General features: G+C 41.6%; 1 protein-coding gene across 1 annotated transcript in view; it reads right to left on the bottom strand.

Moving 5' to 3' along the window:
* Positions 1-294: 294 nt before the first annotated feature.
* LOC124974141 (nucleoporin Nup43-like) overlaps positions 295-20296 on the bottom strand; it is a 149582-nt gene continuing 129580 nt past the window's right edge. The window contains 2 exon segments of the mRNA XM_047537638.1: positions 295-1116; positions 1174-1321. Coding sequence (XP_047393594.1) covers positions 295-1116; positions 1174-1321 — 970 coding nt within the window.

Below are 20296 nucleotides of genomic sequence, written 5' to 3'. Positions count from 1 at the left end.
GACGACAGTTCTGATGACTTCTTTAGATGGGGCTTGGCCTATGCCATGTGGCTTTTGCTCGGGTGGTCCTCATAGCCTGCCATGTTCTGGGGATGCCTTGCTCAGAGCCTGTACTTGTAACTGTTATGGGAATACTGAAGTAACAAAAGCCCAAACTGGGCATTGATGTTAACAATAGTTTACTGACGTGTCTCCTCAAAATATCACATTTTCTAATAATAAAGTTTTGCACAGAAGTTGGAATTCAAAAGGCTAACTATACGTTTAACTTAAAATATTATAATTGCAGTATTTTCATGAAAACAGTTGTCTGGTAAAACATATTGCTTCTGCATCAGTTCCACAAACAAGACAAGGACCTAAAACATCCAGACTGTTCACAGACAGAGTCCTGTTGGGAAGCAAGCTTGTGATTTCAATACGATCCTTTGCAGGATCAGTGCTGAGCCAGGAACTTATAAGAGATTGGTGAACATTAGCCTAGTTACCAATGGTATGAGACAGAAAAGTACTGGTTCTTCTTCCTTGATGAAAGAGTGAGGACTTTTCAGGCACATCTGTGGAGGCATCCCAGGGCCATAAGGACCCATCTTCAGAGCAAGTAAACAGATGATCTGGGTTGGATGGGTGAAAATGAACTTCCCACATTTCAGTTTCGTGAGCGTTTAGCAGAGATACGCGCATAGTACCTTGTCTAACATCCCAAATACTTAGCATTCTATCCTGGCCACCAGTAGCTACAACATGCTGCTTGTTGGGATGTCTGTCAACACAGTGAAGTGGCACTCGATCACCAGTCAATGATAATATCTGAGAAGGTTCATTTCCTTTTTGTCTGAAGTCCCATATTTTTAACTGTCCAATTGAATTTACTGTAAGTATCTCAGGAGTTCGAAGGAAGGTTACAGCATGGAGTGTACTGCTATCTGCATTGTCTATTGTTCTTACAGCTTCCTTGTGATCCACTTTAAAGAGATTTATTCGACCATCCTCTCCAACTGTGACAATTTCTGGGTTGTCACACACAATGCCTGTACATGGGGCACTGCTATAGGAAGGACTGCCAGGTCCTATGTGGTAGTGGGCTGCTGTCCACTGTTGGTTGACTGACAGAGTCTGGTTAATTGGATGAAGGAGAAAAACTGTTACACATCCTGTTGATGAAGCAACTACAATTCTTTCCTGGTCAAAAAACTGTAAATCCATGACATCACCATGGTGTTTGATATCACACAATAATTGATGGTCTCCTTTGAATCCTCCATCAGAATCCAAGTTCCCAAAATCTCCAATAGACCACAATGAAACATAATTTTCCTTGCTTTAAAAATACCCCACACAAATGGTATGGTAAGAATTTACAACACAAGGAAATACAAGGTTCGACCAACGATGGCTCTAAACTACAAGGCATCTGACCCGTGATGCGGGCTGGGGGGACAGAGAAGAGTGAAAGGAGCTAGAAAGTGAGAGTCCATGCACTCACGGCCCTGGACACCAAACCAGAAAAGCAAGAACTTACCTTTTATCCCCTTAACTGTGTTCTGATGAATAGACTCCTGACTTTAACAGGCTAACTTAGCATTTCCGAACAACCCCACATTGGCTGTATCCTATTTAAAGTGTCTTCCCCAGGGGGGTGGGAAGATGGCGGACTGAGATGGACATCATCACCCTATGTACATGTACATGCACAAATGGTGTAGTTCCACATCATGCACAACCAGAGAAATGAAAAGTTGTGCTCCATCTGTGTACAATGAATCAAAAGGCAATCTTCTGTCTTGTACAACTAAATAGAATAAATTTAAAAAGTTAAAAAAAAAAAAAGTGTCTTCCCTATCCCAGCTGTATTGGGATGTACTTCAGGGTCACCCTCCAGCAGCTACATTGCTGCTTGTCCCACTCAGGCCCATGGACCCCTAGTAACTGAATGGAGTAGAAGCAGAGCTTCTTGAGTCTCCCACATGAGTGTCCTGGTGCCTGGCTTCATTCTTCCACACTGCTCCAGGCTCCTCTGCAACAGGCTGAGATTGGCCTGTGTATGTATGAGGGAGGGAGAGACCTGTTCCTGACCAGATCCACGGCTCTGTTCATCTTTCCACTTGATTTTCCTGAGCCCCCTCCCATGTGTATACACTGGTCCCATCCCAAGTAAGGGGAGTGAGGCCTCTGCCTTGACTTTCCGCCACAGGGCTGGACTCATTGATCCTTTGTACCTTTTGTTGTCTTGAAAATCAACTCCAATGTTTCTCAAGGAGTTGAGATTTTGATTGGGATTATGATGATTATACAGATTCATACAGGAAAAAAAAAAGAAAGAAAGAAAAACATTTTTAAATAGTAACTCTCTTAATGCTGAAACATAGTGTATATCTTTATTGGGATCTAAATTCCTGTTCAATATAATTTAAAGTTTTCTGCAAAAGGATCTCAGATACATTTGGTTAGATCTAGTCACAGACTTTTTTTATGATATTATAAAAGATAATTTTTTCAAATTTTAATTTGTTTTGGTTGATTATAGAAGTGTATTTGATTTTTATTCATTAAGTTTGTATCCACTATATTCACCTGTCAATTTTAATTTATCTGTGAACTTTTTTGGAATTCATGGGTATGTATGTGTATATAATTAACAAATAATGAAAAGCATATGTCTTACCTCCTGCTACACTGTTTTGCTCATTTTTCTTTTCTCATGCCCCGGGAGGACCTCCAGGGGTGGGGGATGTCTGCACTGATGTTCTTGTCGCATCTTGGAAGGAGATTTCACATGTGAGCAGAGCCACTGTAGGCACCGGGTTGGTGCAGAGAGGTGCAAGTGGAGAGTTTCCCTCAGCTTCTGGTTGGGTGGCATTGAATTGCTTTGCAGGTTTCATCCCATCACAGAAATGATGCTACTGAATGACAACAACCTCATACTAATGAAACAAACTCGCCCAGTCACCAGGGTGCCTTCCTTACTTCTTGTGGGACTTGCTCTGTGAAGGTGCATTTTGTGGGAAATTTCTGCATCATCTTCATGAAGTGAGTGGTATCATTTCCCCTCTTTTTTTGCCTCTATTCTGTTGCTATCAAGGGTGTGGTGTTATGAAGTGTTTATTTTTTCTAATACTATGGAACAGGATGTGTAAGATTGGTATTCTTTGTTCTTCAAGTGTGATGCAGAATTTAAAAGTGAAGTAATCTGCTCAGAGCGCCTGTGGAAAATCTTTCCTTGCAGATCCAAGTCCTTAAACAGTTATAGGACTATGCACACTCTCTATTTCTTTTGGTGGCAATTTTAGTAAATTCAACATATTGAATGCCTCACTTGGTTGGCTAATTGATTCACAATATTCTTATTATCTTTTGTAGCCATTTCATCTACATTTATAGACCATTTAAAAATTTTGACCATTGGTTCTTTGTAACTTCTTCCTTTTCTCTTGATCAGACTTGCCAACAATGTGTCCATTTTATTACACTTTAAAATGCCCGACCCATCAATCGTTGAGGAAAATGGGTTTAAAATCTCTGCCCAAGATTGTGTTTGTTTCTCTTTGCGCTTTTAATATTTTGTGACTATATGCATTTCCATACAAATTTGGAACAACTGAATATCTACTTTGAAGAGAATATGTTGAATCCATATCTTACTTATATATCAAGATAATAAATCAAAGAAAATGCTGTAAGAAATAATTGGAGCATTGTTTTATAATCTTATGAAAGCCCTTTATATGATTCCAAAAAACTAGAGTTCCTAAAGTAAAATGCTGATGAATTTGACTATATGAAATAAAACTTTCCTACCTAGCAAAACTACTGTAAGTAAAATTGCAGATAAAAAACAAACTAAGAAAAAAAGACAAATCAGATCACAAAGAACTTGTTTCTCCAAAACATAAAAATCAATCCTAGAAATCAATAGCAACATAAAAGAAAATGAGCAAAGGATAGTAATAAGCAGTTCAAAAGAAAGGAAATGCAAAAGGTCTGACTGATACCACACTCAGCCCTTACTAATATGAGCAGCACAAGTCAGGTTACCTGAACATGTTTCTCACTCATCGGTTTGACAGAGATTCCAAAGATTGCTACATGGTTGATTTGTTGAGGAAGGAGGAAAATAGGGATCTTGAGCATGCATAGTTGGGTTAAAAACGGGTGGACTCTCCATGGGGACAGTGTGTCAACAACTACATAAGTTAGAATTATTTTTTGATCCATAAATTCCAAATTTAGAAATGTATGAAATATGTAAATACATCTGCAGCACGAAGAGTACAAAAGGCATCCAGAGCGTGCTCAGTGGCAGGCCCCAAAGCAGGAGCAGTGCAGGGGCTGCATGGCCCTGTGCAAGGACCACACACACATTCCTGAAATTTCAATGACATGCTTTCCTCCTCAGAGGTTCACAGGTGAGGACACTGGCCTCCAATATTGAAGGCCTCACTCCACAAGATCCACCAGCCCAGTGAGGCCACAGCAAAGACAGCAGGAGGGAACCAGGAGACGGAGGCATCCTCAAGTCTCAAGAAACTTAAAAGCAAATGTTACCCATGATATCTTCAAAACCATAAGCAGAAATAGGGGAGGGGATTCATACTTCTAAAATGGAATAGAGAATGAAGAAGACTCTGGGGAAGTAAGAATGTAATAGAAACAGCGAACCAAATAGAAGGTTTGAAAAATCAAGGAACGTGTCCCAAAATTCAAACAAGAAAAAAATAACAACAAAGCCAGGCACAGTGGAGCATGCCTGTAATTCCAGCAACTCAGAAGCCTGAGGCAAGAAGATTCCAAGTTGAAAGCCAGCCTCAGCAACTTAGCGAGGCCCTAAGCAAGTCAGCAAGACCCTGTCTCAAAATAAAAAATAAAAAGTGCTGGGGATGTGGCTCCGTGGGTAAGCACTCAGGGTGTCCAATCCCTGGCACCAGAAAAAGTGAAACACTTAAACCACAGCAATACAGAGGGGCCATGGAGAGCAGAAGCAGAGAGGCTCCCTTCTCGGGGAGTAAAACCCACCGAATAGACAATCCATGAAGAGGACTTAATGGGAGAGGTTCCAGAGATGGAAGAAGACAGAGAAGCAACACCGGAAAGCAGCAGAACTGAAAGACATGAGAGGTGAGTTTGGAAGGGCCTGTGAGCACCAGGGTTCTGGTGAGCTGCACAGTGAGCTTGGAAGCACAGGACCATGTGCTGTGATTGCCAGACCAGACATAGCACTGCAGAACAATTGTACATCTAATACACAGCAACTTTATTGCCTCAGTGGCCTTGCTGGAAACCAAGAAAATAAGAGGGGAAGAGAAGAGAAAGGAAGGTTTGAGCAGACAGAATCACAAGCAAACAGGGTTCAGCCAAGTGAGAAGCATGCAGGAGGGGACCACCCAGAGGAGCAGTGTCTGCCTGGGCATTGTGGTCAGGATGCCTGCTCTTAGGCCAGTGATGAGGACGGGGCACCTGCCAAAAGCCAGAGTGAGCCAGGAGCCTGGAAGCACCAGGGGCTCCCAGTGGGGAGTCCCTGGGTCCTTTCTGAATTCTCTTGAAAGAAAAAAAATCTCTATTTAGGTCTCTGGTCTCTCCAGGCATTAAGGCCTTTCACCACCAAAAAGAATACCAGGCAGGTAAGAACACCAATCACCAGGACTGAGGTTCACAACATGCATGTGTGGGCATGCACACACGTGCACACACACAAACTATATCTATTATACAGGTGGTAACTATTTAGGCAGGTTTGACTCATAATTTTTTGACATTACAATGGTGCAAAACCAGTATTATTCCATAGAAACTGTCCTACCATTTTGAATTCTGATCTTTTTTAGGACTAATGCTTCATGGTAGGTTCCTCTTCCCTGGTACAGGGCAGTGACAGAGAGCTGCAGCTCCCAGTCAGTCCTGCATTCATGATGGTGAGCCACGACTCGGGCACCGTGGGGCTCAGCTGTCATGCTCAGTAGGTTAAGTGCATTGATGCATTTTCAGGTTGCCATATTTTCAACTTACTCTGGGTCTATGAGGACAGCTGTATTGTAAAAGAATCTGTATACACATACACACACACACACACACACCCACACACACACACACACAGAGTCATGACCTGCATATGGACATTTTGACTGGTGATAGAAAACATAAAATACAGTGGTCCCATAGATTACCTCACTCAGTGATATCACACATGACAGTGGTCCCATAGATTACTTCAATCAGTGACATCACACACAACAGTGGTCCTGTAGATTACCTCACTCGGTGACATCAAAACTCTTAGTTTTATGTAAGTAAATGCTGTGTTTGCACAATGCAATTCCCAGAATGTACCCCATCCTTAAAGGAGATAAGACTATATCTACATATGTACACATATGCATGTACATGTGTGTATCCGTACATATTAGTAAAATGAAAGAAAAGGAAATAAAGAGAACAAAATAATTAAACATTTTTGGGTACTTTTGAATGAGTTAAATTAATTTATTGGAAATAAAAGCTATAACAATTGAAGTTAAAAGTATGTAAATGAATTAAAGTCGATTCACTGCAAACCCCTGAGCTGGGAGGACATGAGGAGAGGAAGTGTGGCCTGTGGCAGGTAGAAGGACACCTGCACCACAGCCACTAGAGGCCAGGAGCAGAAGGGCTGCTACAGCAAACAGAGAGACTTGGGTGGACTTCGCAGAGCTCAGATGTGAACTCACTCATGCAGGATGTGGGCCAGATAGCTGCTTGGAACTATAACCAGCACACCTTACAGTGACTCTACGGAAGTCATTCCATGGAAGGAAGAAACTCAACAAGTATACGGAGAGAAAAACAGATCGGGTACAAAAAAACAATGTGACGAACAACATTGTAAGAGGTTTGTTTATTGGTTGGTTTGTCTTTAAAAAGAGGATAATACCCAAAGGACTTAAAATTAGCATACTACATACCACAGTAATGCAGCCACATCAATGTTTATAGCAGCTCAATTCACATTAGCTAAACTATGGAACCAACCTACATGCCCTTCAACAGATGAATGGATAAAGAAACTGTGGTATATATACATAATGGAATATTATTCAGCCATAAAGAAGAATAATATTATGGCATTTGCAGGCAAATGGATGGAATTGGAGAATATCATGCTCAGTGAAATAAGACAATCCCAAAAATCAAAGGTTGAATGTTTTCCCTGATAAGTGGATGATGATAAATAATGGGGATGTGGGGGATGGGGGTGAGAGAAGAATGGAAGAACTTTTGATATGAGAGGGAGGGGGTATGAAAGATGGTGGACTGAGACAGACATCAGTACCCTATGTACATGTATGATTACACGAATGGTATGAATCTACATTGTGCACAGTCATAGAAACAAAATGATGTACCCCATTTGCGTACAATGAATCAAAATGCAGTCTGTTAAAATAAAAAAAGAAAATTAGGACTGGGGAGATAGCTCAGTCAGTAGAGTGCTTGCCTCACAAGCACAAGGCCCTGATTCGATCCCCAGCACCGCAAAAAAAAAAAAAAAAAAAAAAAAAAAAAAAAAAAAAATTTAAAAAGAGGATGATATACCTTTTGGGGTTGGTTTAGAAAAAGAGCACCGTTATCTTTATCAGGTTGATTTTATTTTGTTTTAGAGAGGATGTACTTTCTCTGCTGAGAGGTAAATAGATAGGATCAGGCTGATTTAATCCACTCTAGACTTGTGCTAAATAGAATCCGGATATGTGGCTCTGTGGGTGCTGTTCTATTTCTTAGTTTACCTCCATTCCCAATGCAACACTGAAGTACACACAAGAAAATCTCCTTCTTGATGGCCCTGAAATATAATCTTTATATCTCCCTAACATTGTGAGACTATTTATGCAGTTTCTCAGCCTCTTGACAGTCAATTAAAAATCAGCAAATGACTCAAAGGGAAAGCAGAGCGGAGGGCAAGGGTACCTCTCTGAACTTCCCTAGTCTCCTGGATCTGAAGCCTCAGGACTTCACTGGCTCAGTCATTCTCAGATGCCTTCAAACAGGCTTTTCCTTTCATTTTGTGTTTTACTTTAACACTTTCTAGTCACTGTGTCAGGAGCACCTCATGGTAAGAGCTCTCCTGCCATGGTGGTGAGTGAGTGGAGATCCAGAGCTGACACTTACTGTGGCCCAGGAGAATGGAGCTTGGCAGGTCTCACTCTAGAGTGAAAAGGGGAACAAGCTTCATTTATTCTGCTCATAAAGGAGCCTCCATGATTGGGGCATAGCCAATTGTTGGCCCAGGAGGACAGAAGGGCCATCTTCACGGGGTGTGGCCAGTGGGGCATGCATGTGTGCTGGAACTCTGGTGCACATGCTGCCCTGGCTTGTCCAGACAGGCAGAGCAGGATCTAGGAGAGCCCAGGAGAGAGTACCTCTCGCCATCTCTGTCCTATTTGATCAGTGGTTTCTTGCTGTCAGCTCTATCATAATTTGGGAATGTGTCAGATAATATAATCTTTTAATCCCAACTACTGTGGGCACTTAATATAGATTCACAAAAGATAGTTGCTATTAACTTATATATTTGATATTGACTTTATGAAATGTGATGCAGTGAAGAGAAACATAAAAGTTTTCCATAATTTTGTCATCATTACTTAGTCTATTAAACTCTTTTATGCTGCCTTGAAAAATGTTGAGATCTAAAGTGCTAATACAGGAATGTAAAGTTCATTGATTTCTCTTTACATTTATTTACATATAAATTTGAAGTAAAGTGAAGGTTTCAGAAGTTAGTTGTATAGTGGAATTCTGCTAATTTTTTATTTCAAAATATTTTGATGCAGCAATTTTAATAAGATGCACAGAGTTTTAGAGTTAGAAAGAATATTAGCTGTGTCTGTAGTTCCAACATTTTTCTGAAGCGTGATTCTCTAACCTCCAAAATATTTGGAAATTGTTTACTTTGTATATGAAAACACAAATCTTAGAAATAAAAAAATTCTTCTTAGTAGAAAAAATAAGGAGAAAGAAATATGCAATGTGAATTCTCACCTCCTCTACTTTCTTAGCTATGTGATCTGGACTCTCCCAGTCCTCTCTCTTAGCTAGATGAGATGCTCCCACCTACCAGCCAGGCATGGAAGTGCCCCTCCAGGTGCTCACAGACACCACCAACGAAGAAGAGTCATGTGACTGGCAAGCAGTGGTACCAAAGGAATCATTAATTTTGCCTGGGGAACTCAGAAAGGAATTTGAGCTGGAGTTAACCAGTAAATGGAGACAGAGACTTCAGTAGAAGTGGGAAGCAAAGTTTAGGGTACAGGCAATAATAAGATATAAAACTGGAGACCAACTGGGATAGATTTTGAAAGTCCTAATTTGCCATACAGAGGAATTTGAGTATTGTCCAAACACAAAGCTTCCAACATCCTAAAGCAAGAAAGCAACGAGGTATATTGGTTCTAGGAATACAACTGTGCCTGTATTTTAGATTGAAGACATGAAGATGGACACACTAACAATTGTCAAAAAGAGCAATAAATATGTGTTGAGCTGTGACTTGCGACTGTATGTCTACATCTGTCTTGCTATTCACACACAGGGGTCCATGTGAAACAGGTGTACTGGTCAGCTTCTGGTGGACTTTCGGGTGACAGAAACATTTGAAGTGGAGGACATCTTTAGAAGGTTCACTAGTACTTCCTTTCCCAAGCCCTCTTCACCCTGTCCACCGAGCTGCTACAGTCCCATGCCCTGGCCATTCTGCAGGTCCAGCCAGAACTGGTCATCAGGGAGAAGCAGCACACTCTTGAGGGCAGCCTGTTCTTGAGAGGAAATTCACTCTGGGCTTTTCCAAGTCACTTGCATGGCAAAACACAGTTGTGCCTTTGTGGGCAACTCTGGTTTCCATGTTGATGAAGATAGTGTTCAACTCACATGTCAATAAAGCAATTACAGGGACTCCAGCAGCTGGGGATACTTCCCTTACATAATAACAAGCCTGGAGTCTGGCAGCCAGGGCTGCTATGCTTTTGGAGGGACCTTTCCCCAGTCCTGCAGGATGACCGATGTTGGGGCATTTGCAGCTTGGTAATCTCAGGCTGGAAGATGTTACCTTTCTTGGGTCTTGAAATCTTTTGAAACTGATAATGTATTGTAAGTGACATGAAGTGACTATTGTAAGTGACATGAAGCAGCAGATCTCACCACAGTCTGGATACTGTTTCCAGGCATTTACAGACCTGAAACTCATACAGACCCTGGAAAAGAACCTTTGTCTTCAGATTTCCTTGCTTTAAATAGGTGACTCTGCTGCACATGTAGGCAGGTGGTCCCAGCACTGCCACAAGGCTTACCCAGTGAGGTAAGCAAGCAGACAGGACTGAACTAGCAGGTTAGAGGAGTGGAGAGTGGCAAGCAAGAAAAGGGGGGCAGGTGGAAAAGTGAGAGGGAAAGTCAAAATTGAGGAGTAAGGGGTGAGAATACAGCTGACCAAGAAGGACAAGAATGCCTGAAAAGAGGGAGAGTTCCTAGCAACTGTCTCAGGCACCATCTTCACCCTGCTTGTCCCTTTACATGAGACCCACAAAGATCAAGGAGCTTATCCAAATAGATCACAATACAGTGGTGTCTGCTTAGATGGTATAACACCATGTATGTGGCAACAGATTTATTTTCAAGACCATGGCAAGGGCCCCATCTCTTTGCAACCATTCTGTTTGCCAGGGGATGAAATGGGTCCTCACACACATCCCCTCTGTCCCATAGTGAAGACAAGAATACTGTTACTGGACTTTCAGTGACAGTTGAGAGAAAATCCTCCAGGTGACCAAGTCTTGTCATGGAGGTAATATGGTGAGATGACTTTGTAGATGTGTTGGAATGAGATCAGACAGAGAATTACTTTGCTGGGTGGCCAAATTTTGATAATAACACACATCCTTAAAGTATAATTCAGGGGCTTCAGTTGTTATTCTGAGGAAATGCAGCATGATCACTAGCATCACTGATTCTTTCAATGCACAGTGTAAAACACCTGTGACCTTGGAAATATTGCTGAGATATGGAAGGCACAGAAAGCACTATCCATCTCTTGTGACCATTCGAACAATGGAGAACTTCCATGCGTAGTAGGTTTATCCTCAGAGGCCACTTTAATAAGTTTCTTATTGAAGATAAAAGAAGATCCTAATTTTTAGTTCCATTTCACTGAAGATAGTTGCTCATTTTGACCTCCTTCATTCTCTGTAATGCATTTAAGAAAGAGTCTCTACAGCACACAGTTGGCATGCAGGACAAAGCCTCAGCCAAGGGTGAACGCTGCACTCGGAACTGTGACAACGTCACTTCTGTGTTAGTGTGTTAGGTACACCCTGTTCACCCAGCAAAGCAGCCACCCAGCATGTCCAGTCACGGAGCAATGCACAGCAGTGCCCCACCTGGTTGTTCAGCTCAGAGCGTCAGGTTCCCCACCTGCAGGCAGTATTGCCCGTGGTGCTAAAGTATTGAAAGTGAGTGACAGCATGTGACAGGGGCTGAGATGTGGTTAGCACCTGGTGAACTGTCCCACTGTCCCACAATGTCAGTGCACTGATGCTACGACACTCCTCTCCCTCAAGCTCAAAACTGGCCCCTTTGTCCTTCCCACTCACCTAAGATCAACATCCAATTCTATCCGCTAACCTGGAAAATGTTCTTGTAATTCTCCTCTCCTTTCCATTCTGCTGTCACCTTCCTGATTTGTTTTGCTAATTTCATCTTCCTTTCTGAAATAATTGGGCAACCTGCCCAATAATTATTACCTGCCACCTGTTCTGCTGCCTCTCTGCTGGCGTTTGCTCACAGTGTTCTCTTGGCATCATGAACTTTTTCACGTTTTTGGCAAAATTGCAAAAATATCTCCAAATAGACAAATCAAAACCTAGGTATTGAACACACATAAATAGGAAGGCATTTTTTTAAAGCATAGCCTGGCTTATTGTGAAACAGTTTCCTTGCATGCCTTAGGAAAGCTTATCCTGATTTTTTATTTCAGGCATCTTTTAGATGGAAGCTTCTATGTTTGAACTTAGTGAAGTAGATGTCAATATATATTTATTGATTTTTCTTTAGAAAAAAAAAAGCTCAACGAAAGCACCATGAGATAGAAGCAGTAAGTGAGATCCAGCTCCGTCATTTTGATATGACCTGGAGAAGTGCTACCGTGTGTTGCCCTTTTGACCTGGGCTAGAGGACTACATGACCCTGGTCCCATGTCTGCTTCTCACCTGAAACTGTGTGAGAGTCAGGGAATGCAGTCATTGATGGACAGGATGAATGGAGGGGTGGATGAGTCGTTTGCAAAGCCCTTGGAGCTCCCCAGTTTATATAAATAAAAGATGTTGTGTTTCATAGAATAAATTATCTCAAAACTCATATTCTACCCCATTTCACAGTTTGTCCTTGCATTAACCCTTCCTGGACAAAGAAACATGATCTAGCAGTCCACAACTAAATAGTGGGGTGGGCAGTTCTGTCTGCAGCTTGGCCCCATCTACCTCTCAGGGATGTCACTTATCAGAACTTGGCAGGGTGATTCCCAGAAGAAAAAAGAAAATGTAGGTATAGATTGTCATAAGATTATAGGACCCATGTCCTGTTATGGCAAAAGAAGGCCAGCCTTGCCTACTAGAAGGGTTCATGCTTCTGACACTCTTTCAGTCCCTCAGTTATGCATGAAATCAAGACCACAACAGGTGGGAAGTCCATCCTCCTGGGTTCGTGCTATAGTTTCACCTGTGTGCTCCTCTCTGTCATTGAATGGGCCTTGGGGTGGGTGGCTTACTTTATGCTCATTCTGTACTTACCGCTAGGTAGTTCTGAGACCACAGGCAAATTACTTATTTTAGGAGAAACTACCATAGTGGTGTTAGGAATTTGGCCTGTAAACCAGGCTCCTTGGGTTTGTATCCCAGATCTGTGACTTCACATCTCTATGTCATTATTCATGTTCCTAAACCTCTCTGTGCCTCCTTTTCCTTATCTATGAAACAGAGATCATAATGATAAGCATCTCAAAGGGTTGCTGGAGGACTAGATGAGGTCATGTATGTAAATTACAGTGCCTGGCACAGTCTGTGACTGTTGGTTTTTATTATTTCTGTCCTTGTTTCCTTACATGAAAGAGTCTTACACCAGATGGTCCCTAAAGACTGAGCCAGTTCCAAGACTCTGATTCTATGCTGAAAAGGGACAAAAATTGCTGAATTTAAGATTTGCTTCCTTTTGTTTCTCTTGCCATTCTGTTAAAGTGAAAATTAGCTGTATCTGGGCAGAAGGATGGGACTAGAGTGGAAGAAGAGGGTGAAAGAGAGCAGGGAATTGCAGAGACAAAGCTTTTTAATTACCTACTGATGGGACAGGAACCACCTCAACAGCTAGAATCACATGCATTAGTGACAGCGTTGCCTGAGCCCTGGGAGCTGGAGAGGCCGTGTGGTCACAGTTATGAATACTTTCTCTCCTAAGTCACAGAGTGCCTTGCATCTGACCTGCTGGGGCTCAAGGTAGGAGAAGTAGCATAAAGTGAATCTAGGGCAACTTGACCTTTTCCTGTCTTCCTGAGACGTTCCTTACTTAAGAAAGTAGTATCTTTGTCATAAGGAGAGCCATAACACTTAACAGGCCTATTCTGTGTTTTTACAGGTTTCTTGAGGTTTGTTTTTTACCCCATGAAATTCATCCATTAAAAAAAAAAAAGAACAGTTCAGTGGTTTTTAGGCTATTCACAAAGTGGTGTGCTCATCACCACAATCTAATGTCAGGACATCTTAGTCCCCACCCATCCACACATTACCAGCCAGTCCCCATTTCTCCTTTGCCTAGCTCCTGAGCAGGGCCTTCAGCATTCTGTCTGTGGATTCTGCCTATTCTGAACCTTTCACGTTGGACCACTGCACCTCACGTGCACTCTGACTCTTCTGCCTGGCCTGTGTTCGGGTCTGTCCATGTGTGGCAGCCCATGGCTGCACCTCATGCCTTTTTCATAGCCAGATAATATGCCACTGTGCGGGTGAACCTCACTGATTCCTCTGTTCACCAACTGAGGGTGCACAAGCCATCTCTACCTCAGGGCTCTTGGGAATGATGCTGTGCATGTTTGCATACAGACTTTTGTGTGTGGGCATGTTTTCTTTGAATGTAGGAGTGGAGTTGCTGGGTCATTGCTGATACTACGTATGGGTTTTGAGAAACCTCCACATTCCCAGATTATCTGCAGTGCATGTTGCGTCTTCTTTTTCTCCTCCTCTTCCTCCTCCTCCTCCTCCCCATCTCCTCCTTCTCCCTTTCCTCTTTCTTCTACAGCTTTATTGAGGTACAACCAATGTATTTTAAAAAGCTCTCTGCATACTAATCTGAACTGTCGGTGAGAGGTGTGTTCCCAGGCCAGGTTGTCAGTCTTCCCTGTTTCCCATTCCTTCCCTTTCCCCACTTTCTCCAATCAAGGACATTTCTTTTCTTATAGAGTGTAGAATTATATTGTATTTTTTCGTGTGTTCTTTGGTCAATTCTTACTCTAAGGGGAAAATATTATGAAAACATTTTTTTGATTTGAATTATGCATGGTCAGGATTTATGTGAAGCCTCTTTCAGAACAATTTGCATTATAAAGAGGTGAAAAGTAAGTCAAAGGAATGAATCTCTAAGCTGGAATGTTAGGTGTCACGTTCCTGGAGAGGAAGACACTTGGAGAAAAGAAGGGAGAATTCTGAGTAGCAATCTAGTGTGAGAGAGCCAGGCCCTGAGTCCATGTACTCTGCTCGGATCTCAGCTCATCCTGCAACGTTGTCGGACTTAACAGTCCTTAGCCTTGGCTTACAATGAAATGGTTTCTGCTGTGTAGGGTGCTTGATGGGCCCATCAGGACCCTGATGCACAGCACAGGGTTCAACCATGTGCTCAACTAATGGGAACTGCTGTTGTTCCCAAGCCCCATCTCAGATGGTTGTTCACTGCTCTTGGCACTTTGGCCCTATCTCTTTGGGTTGAAAGTTTTACCAGCCCTGCTCTGGAGTTTCATGGCTCACTAGAATGCTTGCTCACCCTGCTTTCATGAGAAATACTTGTCTGTGTGAAAGAAAAGTAAGAGTTGGACAAAGTTCAGCAAAAGGTATCCTAACAGTCTCCCTCCTCTCCAGCTTGAGTTCTGGGAGAAGTCCACAGGACTTCATTGAACCCTCATGTAACTTTGAATTCAATGATTTATGTTGGGGGCTATGCTGTGCGAACTGCGCTGGGATGGCGCCTGGCAGCCAGCCATAGGTTGCTTTGATCACATCAGCAGTGAGGAGGTTGATAAGCACACCCAGGTGATTTGTCATCGGCCTTATCCAATTAAGTCCACGCACACAACGCATGCACAGGTGTTCCCGAGTGCTCCTGATCATGCCTGCTCATTTTGAACTTTACCATGATTGGGCAGCTAGCTCCTCGCCTAATCTTTGCATAATTGGTGTCAGCCCTACCCTTCACCTCCTGGAGTAGATATAAGCCGGTTCTCCTTGAGCACCGGGGTTTGAGGTTCGAGGCCCCAGGTTCGAGGTTGGAGGTTCCCGGGTTTCCTGATTCATCAATAAACCGTTCTGAATTCAAGAGCCTCGCTACTCTTTTGTCCCCCGTGCCAAATTGACTCCGCTGGACGGGATCAGATTTATATTTACATGGCTCCATATAATGGCAGAATGATAATGTATGACTAATACTGGAAGTCTGTGACTGACTCTGGAGGCAGCCTGGGGTCATGGTGGTGTCAACTGGCCAAGACTGAGGAGGAGGGTGAGATAGAGGAATTCTCAGCCCCTCACACATCCCTGCCCTGTTCCCAGCAGCTTAACATGAAGCACTGGGCCAAAAGTCAAAGTCTTGTTGAATATATAAGTAAACTGAGAATAACACCTTCAATACAGTATAATTAGTACTCCATCAGGTATTGGGGCAGTACTAGGGAGCACAGAAGCAGTTAACTATTAAGAAGTGTGAAGGAAGAAAGGGAGTTGAAAAGTCACAGTTTGATCACAAGGAATGCATTTCCTATCCTCATACACAAAAGATTGCTAATAGAACTCCCTATTACACATTCCAAATCACTATCTCCTTTATAAGAAAGTAGGAAAGACAGGTACATTAATTCAAAAGCAGCACTCCAGTTCTTTGAAAGTCCATTAATCACAACATCATTTCCTTGACTGATTACTTAGTTTTATTCTATAGCAACTTTTCTACTACTCAGTGCTCTTGGGACACATGTTTATCAGCATAATATTGTACAGTTACTGAGGACACCAGAAACCAAAGTCATGCAGCAATATACTACATTCCCTTTTTAAATGCTGTAAATCATTCAGAGGGAGCAAGCATTAAATTCTATACATTGTGGTTCATTAATCAACATTTTGTATAATTTAGGCAGTTAAAATGGATTTTAAAACAATTTGATAAAATACAGCACCCCTTCATCCTCAAAACACTAGAAAAAATAGGGATAGTGGGAACATTCCTTAACATTGTAAAGGTCATCTACGCTAAGCCCATGGCTAATATCATTCTAAATGGTGAAAAACTGAAAGCATTCCCCCTAAAAAATGGAACAAGGCAGGGATGCCTCCTTTCACCACTTCTATTCAATATTGTCCTTCAAACTCTAGCCAGAGCAATTAGACAGATGAAAGAAATTAAAGGGATATGAATAGGAAAAGAAGAATTCAAACTATCCCTATTTGCTGATGATATGATTACATAGTTTAGAGGAACCTGGAAATTCCACCATCAAACTTTGAGAACTCATAAGTGAATTCAGTAAAGTAGCAGGATATAAGATCAATGCTCATATATCTAATGCATTTTTATACATAAGTGTTGAATCTTTGGAAAGAAAAATTAGGAAAACTACCCCATTCACAATAGCATCGAAAAAAATAAAATACTTGGGAATCAATCTAACAAAAGAGGTGAGAGACCTATACAATGAGAACTACAGAACACTAAAGGAAAAATTTAAAGAAAACCTTAGAACATGGAAAGATCTCCCATGTTCTTCGATAGGCAGAATTAATATTGTCAAAATGGCCATACTACCAAAAGTACTACAGAGATTCAATGCAATTCCAATTAAAATCCCAGTGACGTACCTTACAGAAATAGAGCAAGCAATTATGAAATTCATCTGGAAGAATAAGAAACCTAGAATAGCTAAAGCAATCTTTAGCAGGAAGAATGAAGCAGGGGGTATCGCAATACCAGAATTTCAACTCTACTACAAAGCAATAGTAACAAAAACAGCATGGTATTGGTACCAAAATAAACAGGTAGATCAATGGTACAGAATAGAGGACATGGACACAAACCCAAATAAATACAATTTTATCATACTAGACAAAGGGGCCAAAAATATGCAATGAAGAAAAGATAGCCTCTTCAACAAATGGTGCTGGGAAAATTGGAAATCCATATGCAACAGAATGAAACTAAACCCCTATCTCTCACCCTGCATGAAAATCAACTCACAATGGATTAAGGACCTCGGAATCAGACCAGAGACACTGCAGATTATAGAAGAAAAAGTAGGTCCAGATCTTCAACATGTTGGTTTAGGACCAGACTTCCTCAACAGGACTCCCATAGCACAAGAAATGAAAGCAAGAATCAATAACTGGGATAGATTCAAACTAAAAAGCTTTCTCTCAGCAAAGGAAACTATCAGCAATGTGAAGAAAGAGCCTACGGAGTGGGAGAAAATCTTTGCCACTCATACTTCAGATAGAGCACCAATCTCCAGAATCTATAAAGAACTCAAAAAACTCTACACCAAGAATACAAATAATCCAATAAACAAATGGGCTAAGGAAATGAACAGACACTTCACAGAAGAAGATCTGCAAGCAATCAACAGACATTTGAAAAAATGTTCAACTTTTTTAGTAATAAGAGAAATGCAAATCAAAACTACACTAAGATTCCATCTCACCCCAATTAGAATGGTGATTATCAAGCATACAAGCAACAACAGGTGTTGGCGAGGATGTGAGGAGAAAGGTACACTCATACATTGCTGGTGGGGCTGCAAATTAGTGCAGCCACTCTGGAAAGCAGTGTGGAGATTCCTTAGAAAACTTGGAATGGACCCACCATTTGACCCAGCTATCCCACTCCTTGGCCTATACCCAAAGGACTTAAAATCTGCATACTACAGAGATACAGTCACATCAATGTTCATAGCTGCTCAATTCACAATAGCCAGATTGTGGAACCAACCTAGATGTCTTTCAATTGATGAATGGATAAAGAAATTGTGATATATATATATATATATATATATATATATATATATATATATACACAGTGGAATATTACTCTGCCATAAAAAATGATAAAATTATGGCATTTGCAGGCAAATGGATGAAATTGGAGAATATCATGCTAAGTGAGATAAGCCAATCTCAAAAAACCAAAGGACGAATGATATTACTAATAAGTGGATGATGACACATAATGGGGGGTGGGAGGGGTTAGTGTTAGGGTTAGATTTAGGGTTGGGGATGGGGGCAAGAATGGAGGAAGGAAAGACTGTATAGACGGAAAAGAGGGGTGGGACGGGTGGGGGGAAGGTAAAAAATAACAGAATGAATCAACCAACATTACCCTATGTAAATTTATGATTACACAAATGGTACGCCTTTACTCCATGTACAAACAGAGAAATAACATGTATTCCATTTGTTTACAATAAAAAAAAGATAAAATTGTTTTAAGGAATCCCACAAAAACCACGCTGGACACGGGAAATCACATAAGGGAGTTTATTAAGCAAACAGAGTGTCTCCCTGCAGGGTAAGAAAGAAAATGAGAGGAAAAGAGAAAGGAAAGAAAAAGGGTGCATACTAGAGAGAGTGGAAAGTGAGGAGGAGAAAGAAAAGCAAGTCAGGGGGAGAAAAAAGCAAGAGAGAAAAGATGGCGGTGAACCTATCTTTAAGAATCCCACTGGGTTAACAGGGGACCAATAATGGAGGAAGATACTTGCAAGCTGACTCATGAACCAATAGCTAGCTAGGATGTTCAGACTGACAGTAGTTGGGAGGTGGGGAAAATGGCTGCTCTGGAAAGGGCAGGGAGAGCATCTTTCAGACTGACAAGGTAGGTTGTGATGCAACGAAAAGGGCAGGGGAGCAGCTTTGTATTACATTCCCCTGTTTCTGTTTTTATAAGAAAATCTTTTGTTCTCCAGTTCTTTCCTGCCTTATCTCTCCTTCCTGTGTAAGTGACTAGGGCTGGTTTTGCAGGTGAGATGTAAAAAATCCATTCTCCCAGGGGCAGTGTTCATTTTCCAGACTTCCAGAGGCAGATGGCTTTCATGGACTTCATTTCCTCGATTTAACTAATCCCCGATTTCTACACTAACTGCCTGTCCCCAATTCTAGCTTAACTCCTTTACTGCTTTAGGGAAAGGGGACGATGACCACTCTGGCTTCTTCGAGCTGGAAGGAGGCAGCATGGGGCAAGAAGTTTGGAGTTACCTTTTTAGAAATCGTGTCAATTGAGAGGTTCATGGTACAAGTCCGGTTGGGAAAGAGTAGGTTGTAAAGGCATCTGGGGATGGGTGCTTCTATGAGAGAAGAACAAAAAGACATGAGTAGTGAAATGAGATTGATACAATATAAATGTTGCAGAATCTGAAACATGCCAGTGAATATCATAAAGATGACAGAAGTCAATAATTCCTCACCAGGGGATGGAAGAACTGAGTTGTTCTCATAACAAGGCCTAGCAAAGACTGGAGAGGACAAGGCCTTTATTTGGGAACTTTAATATTGTCCAGATTATCAGGAATGTAAACACATTTAGTAGAGATCTCTATACTTCTGTTACTAGCAAACATAGATTAAGCCTATTTATGTCTGTAGGCCTTAAACTGACTAAAACTTCTGACTCTGGCAGTTTCTCTTGATAGTTATCAGGCACATTTGCCTACAAATCTCTCTTTTGTAGTTTTTAGTCTTTATTCTAGAGGGCTAACACAAGTGTACATCTTAAGTTACATTTAAGTATTATTTCTTTTAAATGCCCAAGAATGGCTATATTTTGGTTTTAACTGTTTTGCTAGGTGTTTAAGATCAGTCTGGTCAAAGTGACCTGTTCCTGTCAGAGTCAGCTGAGTTCCCACAGGGGTCACTCATAGAGAACTTAAGAGCAGCTTCTTAGCTCCGTTAGTGCCATTGGTTAGGCAGGGTCTCCTCGATGAGGTGGCTTCCCTTGAAAGCACCAGGGATGTCTCCCTTTTTCCTTGACCCTCCTCTGCAACAGG

This window comes from Sciurus carolinensis, unplaced genomic scaffold (assembly GCF_902686445.1).
Source record: "Sciurus carolinensis unplaced genomic scaffold, mSciCar1.2, whole genome shotgun sequence".
Lineage (NCBI taxonomy): Eukaryota > Metazoa > Chordata > Mammalia > Rodentia > Sciuridae > Sciurus > Sciurus carolinensis.
Note: the sequence above shows the minus strand (reverse complement) of the source record. Positions and strands in the feature narration are given on the sequence as shown.